General features: G+C 35.2%; 2 protein-coding genes across 2 annotated transcripts; one reads left to right on the forward strand and one right to left on the reverse strand.

Moving 5' to 3' along the window:
* Positions 1-1583: 1583 nt before the first annotated feature.
* On the forward strand, positions 1584-2754 carry LOC128558726 (probable basic-leucine zipper transcription factor S). Its single transcript, XM_053548894.1, has 2 exons — positions 1584-1978; positions 2208-2754. The coding sequence occupies exons 1-2, from the start codon at positions 1584-1586 to the stop codon at positions 2752-2754; spliced, it is 942 nt and encodes a 313-aa protein (XP_053404869.1).
* A 606-nt stretch (positions 2755-3360) lies between these two features.
* LOC128558727 (uncharacterized) lies at positions 3361-5112 on the reverse strand. Its single transcript, XM_053548895.1, has one exon. It carries the CDS (start codon positions 5110-5112, stop codon positions 3361-3363), a length of 1752 nt encoding a protein of 583 aa, XP_053404870.1.
* Between the last annotated feature and the right edge of the window lie 2086 nt (positions 5113-7198).

A 7198-nucleotide genomic window follows, 5' to 3' on the forward strand; every position in this document is an offset into this window, starting at 1 on the left:
ATTATGGCTTCGATAAAATCAAACGCATGTAAACAGTCATATGATATAACGATAACTGTTTGACAAATCTTAAAAAGAACAACATACAGGTTACCTTGAACGACTCATTGAATTGTATTGCTATAACAAACGCCTGTAAACCAACTTGTATAGAATGCCATAATGGTCTTTTTATTATTATTATTATTATTATTATTATTATTTTACCAGAATTATATAGCGCCCTTTTCATGATAAACATGCAGCAAATGCAGCCACATAGGGCGCGAAAATCATCCTCTACTAGTACAGACACAGAGCGATCTGACCAGAGGGAGAGAGTGAGATAAAGCCCCCAGAACAGATAGAGTGAAATCATTTTTAGATACAGGCCTGTCTGGCTTTAAACTTAGCCTAGCTCTTTGCGAATAGACAGTCTGGTTCTTTAACATGCCCGGTGTATAGCACTGATACACGCGAAACCTTCGTTCCTGGACAGAACAGTACAGGCCTCTTAGGTGGGACACGCTCAAGAGCATGTCAGAAATTTCCAGTGTCTGGACCGGGATTCGAACCCTGGACTTCTGGATTGACAGTCATGCTTGTTACTATCAGTCAACCGGCTCACCAATACATATACCTTTTACTGTCAACATAGCACTTTATGGGAAGATGACTTTGAGAGAACATTTTCAACTTTAAAAAATCTGAAATCAGGTTTAACCGAGTCTATCATTCTTCTTTACTTCCAAAGGATCTTTTTATAGATTTTATTAACTATCACAACTATAAATTTTAAGTGTCGTGTGCCAGTTGTAAAAGTCTCCCCATACTTGGATTCAGTGTTGTTCTATTTTCTGGATTTTAGGATCATTGAGTCCATTCAACATATCTGTAAAAGAGTTCCGCTTAAGCCGGTGCTAGGAGGCTTGACAGGCGTTGCACATTTCATTACAACTCCTGAACAGAACAGACTCAATCAAACCGAGTCTGCTATAATAATTCATCTTGGTTGCATTCTTTGCTTCCAAAGGATCTTTTTACAGATTTTATTGAATAGGATATCTCTCTAAATATGACTTAAATAGTCTGACAAAGGCTTCTTTTCATCAGAAAATAAAATTAACTCTTAATCATATTCATTAAAAGTAATCCATAATACAAATGATAATAGCGGAAACAGTACAAATCATAAAACAGTGCTTAGCGGAAACAATACAAATGATAACGATGTACAACACAGAAACAGTTCAAATGACTATACAGTACTTCACTGAAACATTACAAGTGATAATACAGTACAAAACGGAAACAGTACATATGATTATACAGTACTAAGCAGAAATAGTACAGATGTCAATACAGTATTTAGTGGAAACAGTACAAATGATTATTAAGTACTAAGCAGAAACAGAAGAAAGTATACAGTTCTTCATGGAAACAGTACAGATGATAATTATTATTATACCAGATTTATAATACAGTCCTTAGCAGAAACAGTACAAATGATAATAAAGTACTTAGCAGAAATAGTCCAGATGATAATTCAGTACTTTGCTGAAACAGCACAGGTGATGATACAGTATTTAACGGAAACTGTAAAAATGATAATACAGAACATAGCAGAAACAGTACAGATGATAATAGAGTCCTTAGCCCAAACAGTACAAATGATAATTCAGTACTTAGCGGGAACAGTAGAGATGATAAATCAGTACTTGACGGAAATAGTACAGATGCTAATACCGAACTTAGCGGAATCAGTACAGATGATAATACAGTACTTCGCTGAAACAGCACAGGTAATAATACAGCACTTAGCAGAAACAGTACAGATGATAATTCAGTACTTGACAGAAACAGTACAGATGATTATTCCAAACTTAGCAGAATCAGTACAGAAGATCATACAGTACTTCGCTGAAACAGCACAGGTGATAATACAGTGCTTAACCGAAACAGTACAACTTATAAGCAGTATTTCACTGAAAGAGCCTCGGTGATAATTCAGTACTTAATGGAAATAGTGCAGATGGTAATACAGTACTTCACTGAAACAGAACAGGTGATAATGCAGTACTTAATGGAAACAGTAAAAATTATAAGAAGTATTTCCCTGAAACAGCCTTGGTGATAATTCAGTACTTATCGGAAATAGCTAGTACAGATGATAATACAGTATTTAGCGGAAACAGTACAGATGATAATACAGTATTTCGTTGAAACAGCATAGGTGATAATACAGTACTTAAAGGAAACAGCACTAATGATAATACAGTACTTAGCAGAAACAGAACAAATGATAATACAGTACTTGGCGGAAACAGTTCAAATGATAATACAGCTCTTAACGGAAATAGTACAGATGACAATGCAGTACTTTGCGGAAACAGTACAGCTGATAATTCAGTACTTAACGGAAACAGTACAGATGATAATACAGTACTTAGCGGAAACAGTAGAGATGATAATACAGTTCTTAATAGAAACAGAACAAACGATAATACAGTACTTAGTGGAAACAGTTCAAATGATAATACAGTACTTAACGGAAATATTACAGATGACAATGCAGTACTTTGCGGAAACAGTACAGATGATAATTCAGTACTTAACGGAAACAGTACAGATGATAATACAGTACTTAGCGGAAACAGTACAAATAATAAAACAGTTCTTAGCAGAAACAGTTCAAATGATAATACAGAATATTGCGGAAACAGTACATATGATAACCCAGTATTTCGCAGGAACAGTGCAAAGTACAGTACTTAGAAAGACAGTACAAATGAAAATACAGTTCCTCGCAGGATTCATACAAAAGATTATACAGTACTTCGCATAAACAATGAAAAGTACAGTTCTATGCAGTTCTAAACAGTACAAATACAAGTAATACAGTATTTCGCCTAGTAGTACAAATGATAATTCTGTAATTGGTGGAAACAGTACAAATGATGATACAATACTTTGATGAAACAGTACAAGTGATAATACAGTACTTAGCGCATTATATATAGATATAAAATGCAAAATCACCTGCATACCTCTATCATGTAATCTGTTTTTTTACCAATGTTCCATATTTTACATTTTCTAGTGTTATTCAATGGCGGATTTGTTTTAAATACTTTCATATGTGAGATATACAAAGTATATCGCCAGTTCTGCAGTGTATTAGTAGAAAGTATTTGTGCTCACACAACCTTTGACATACTCATGTATAGTTTCTTTTACAAACAACATTATCATTGTTGGAGTCATTTGATACATACATGATAGCCTTTTTTAACTATTAGGATCCTTTAATGACAATTTACGGATACACATGCTGTTCTTTTAAATACACGAACATACCATCGACTTGGGGCTCATTTTTACTTAATTTGTAATTTTGAAAGTCTTTAAACTTCTTTGACCTACAGCGGAATTTGAAACAGCAAGTACTGATTTATCCTTTGAAACACAGACACTGCGTGGATAATACATATCTAACTTGTACGATGATAGGACCCGACCTGTTTGAGAGATCTGTACAATGGAGTTTGTTCCCTTACTGCAAACCAGAAGACAGTCAGATGGACCTACTGCTACTCCACATGGGTTCTTGATCTGGTCGTCCTTGACAACAACTCTGGTGTTGCTCTTGATGTCATATATGTAGACAGTATGCTCGTTCCTATCGGTGAGAACCACTTTATCACTGTATCTAATATATGTACAAACACTAGTGTCTATAGGATATTTCTTGTTTGGGAAGTTGATACTGAAATCTTTCTCTTCTCCAGACAGAGATACAATACGAACTGGTCTTGTATCATCAATAGTTCCAACAACAAAGTGTCTCTGATCTTTCATACATATAGAGTCATACTGTGTCGTTACTTTACATGTCCTGATCAAAGTTATCTCGTTAGATTTACTGACACGTAGAAAGTCTATCTGGAATTCAGCACCACTTGTTATCGCCACTTCCTCCTCAGATACAACAACTACACTCAGTGGATTATACGATAACTGATATGATCCTACTTTCTCAAGTTTCTCATTATAAATCAAACATATCTCGTTTTGATTATCTACGGCAATCAGTCTACCATCCGGCAGGAAATCCAGTCCTGTGTATAACGGTTCCCCGACATCATCTCCAGTCTGCTTCAGATCAATGGAAGTAATCATCGTTAATTTAACAATTGGATCTAAAGGTATTAAAGGTTTCACAGCTTCTGGTACGGAGTATTTTAATGTCAGTTGTCCAGGAACGTAATCAGCAATCGAAAGTGGGGGCAATTTCAATGTTTCATCAAAATCAAACGAAACGGTCACGGTCTCTAACCTTTGATATTCCTTGTCAACGTTGCAGCTAAGTTCATCCACCTGTTTTCTCATTCTCTGTTCCAGTATAAACTGTTGTGATGACGTTCCGTTCTGATGGACGTTATCAGTTGTTTCCAGAGATTTCGTTGCCTCAGCAACATGTTTCTCATTGTCTGATTGTTTCCTTGTCAGTTTATCTACTGTTTCTGTCTTAAATGATTTAGCGTCCTTAGCAACGGAAACTTCCAAATCGTCAAACATTTTCATAACATTATCCCGCATTCGTCTAATTGTTAAAGATACCTCTTTAACATCTTGATCCAGCTGTTCTATTGTTGACTTTGTATTTTTTATGACCTTTTCAGCTTTCACTTTTATTTCCTGTAACTTGACCATTAATTGGGAACTTGTTGATGCAGACCTTCCGGTAATCTTTTGTATTTCTACGACACTGTGGCATTTCCGGTGATCCACAATAGCACATGTACTGCAGCAAAGCTGATTCTCATCCTCACAGAAGAATTTCAAAACTTCTTGATGCTCATCACATTGGTCTAGTCCCTTCATATCAAAGTGGACTGGTTTCGTTTTCACTTTTTTTGCATTCACTAGCTTGTGGTTTCTCAAAAACGCGTGAGTGTTATGTACTTTTGAACATTTTGTACACTGAAATTCGTCACATGTTGAACAAAACACATCAGCTACTGTTTGTTTATCCTCACTTGAACACGGCTGACATAATATCTGCTCTGTTCGTCCAGGAACTGCATCACCAGAGCTGTTAATTGTCATATTCCCACTCCCCTTTTCCGCCATTTTGAATCGTATGATAATATTCCGTTTACACAAACTTCAGTTATGCTGTGCAATACAAGTATGTTTAAACTTGTCTTGTTATATATTTGATTTAAGATAAAACGGTTTAGAGAAGTAGGGCTTAGAATGCGGAAGTAAATTGAGTTTTGTAAATGTACACACGTTTTATCGTACGTTACATTTTAATATTTTATCTATTGAAAAAAAGTACTCTGCATAATATTTTAATTTTAATATGATATTTCAGAAAACATAACAAATGAATATAACGAGAGAGTTTAGTTTATTAACACTAAACGTTTTCAAATTTTAGTGATATATTTTGCCGGCTGAATTAAGAAACGAATAAATTTTTAAACTCATGGCAATTATGACTTATTAGACAGCAGGGTATTTCTACAAACTTTTCCAATGATTCACTTTTTCTCTCAAACGGGCTATAGTTAAACCTGCATTAGCGGTCACCTTCTTTAAGCAGCCACTTGTCTTAAGCAGCCAATCAGTTGTCTTTCAAAATCGACATTTTGTCATTTTTTTGCACCTGTCTTAAGCAGCTAGAATGTGTGGCTCCCTTGGCTGACTGACTGTAGATGCAATTATTCTAGTGTTGAGAATCAGTCACAATTTCTACGTGAATTAATCGGTGCAATACTATCGCGTCGTTGAATATTGTTAGCAACGTCACTCTATATATTTACGTCAGGATGACAACATAACGAAGTCGATTTAAAATCAACACAATTTTATTTAGAACAGCATTTAAAACAAGTGTTTACTATGTAGCAGAATGTACCGACGGTATTTCTAGTTCAGAACGGCATTCTAACATGTTTTACTTTCTAGCAGAAAATGTATTTTGCGAACGGTATTGCTAGATCTAATTCAGAACGGCACTTTAACATTATACTGGCGAGCGGTATTTTGACTTGTCTCATTGAACGTTGGACACAACCCATTTAAATATATTTACTGCACTTACGTGAACGCCAGGCAAATATTTCAGTTATAACGATGATCAAATGGCATTTAACTTGAACGGCAGTCACATTTATCTAGAAACGGCAATCTCAGTTGATCTGGACTTTGTTTTGAATTTTGCCGGTCACCAAACTAATTATACTTATTTTCTTTGTTGCTTGGCAATTTGACTGGTGACCCAGAACGATACTGACTGAACCCAACGTTCAAATATATAAGGAATCTGCGAGTGCCGGTCTACCGTTCGACCAATCAGAACGCAGGAACGTCAACTTGACTTTGCCGTTCCAGCGATCTAAACGGCAGAATCGGTCTACCGTTCCTGGCCGAATGCAAGAATAATACATTATACAATGGTGAAATATTGACATAAATAAATAGATTATTTGATTCTGAACATTTGCATATACAATAAATTCATGAAAGATGTGTAATTTTCGTATAATCACGAAAACAAAATACTAAACGGGCAGCGCTACAATGTCCGACTTGTCCAGTAAAGAAAATTGCCGTTCGACAGAAAAACAACAAAAACATGAAAAATGTCCAACATATCGTAACAATGAATGTTCCTAAGATTAAACATTGTTAAAAGAGTAATTTATATTAGTGGTTTGACTCCAAAAACACGGAAATGTACGGAAAGTTTGCATTTATATTTGCCAAAAATCTTAACAACAACAACAACTTGTCAGAACAAAAATATCACAGAAAATTGAAGAAATATGCAAAGTTATGACTTTTCAAGTGGTGTAACCTAAGAAATTATGCAGATTAACATGTAATTGATGGGAGTAATCTATTTCATAAGTATGAAAAGAATGATTTACATGTAAACTGAGGTGGGGGATGGCAAAATTGACATCCTAAAATAGTAACACTTTGGCATATTATAACAATATCAAGGCAAAAAGCAGATGTTGCTTTTTTCAAACTTAAATCAAATTTGAAGATAATGCAACGAAAGGCCGGTGGCGTATTTACAGTTCATACTTTACATTTTACAATTCGTACTTAACATCTTACACTTCCTGCTTCACAGTTCATACTTTACAGTTCATAGTTGTCTGTTTACAATTCGAAGTTCATACTTCACTCTTCGCACTTC

Source organism: Mercenaria mercenaria, chromosome 7, assembly GCF_021730395.1.
Source record: "Mercenaria mercenaria strain notata chromosome 7, MADL_Memer_1, whole genome shotgun sequence".
NCBI lineage: Eukaryota > Metazoa > Mollusca > Bivalvia > Venerida > Veneridae > Mercenaria > Mercenaria mercenaria.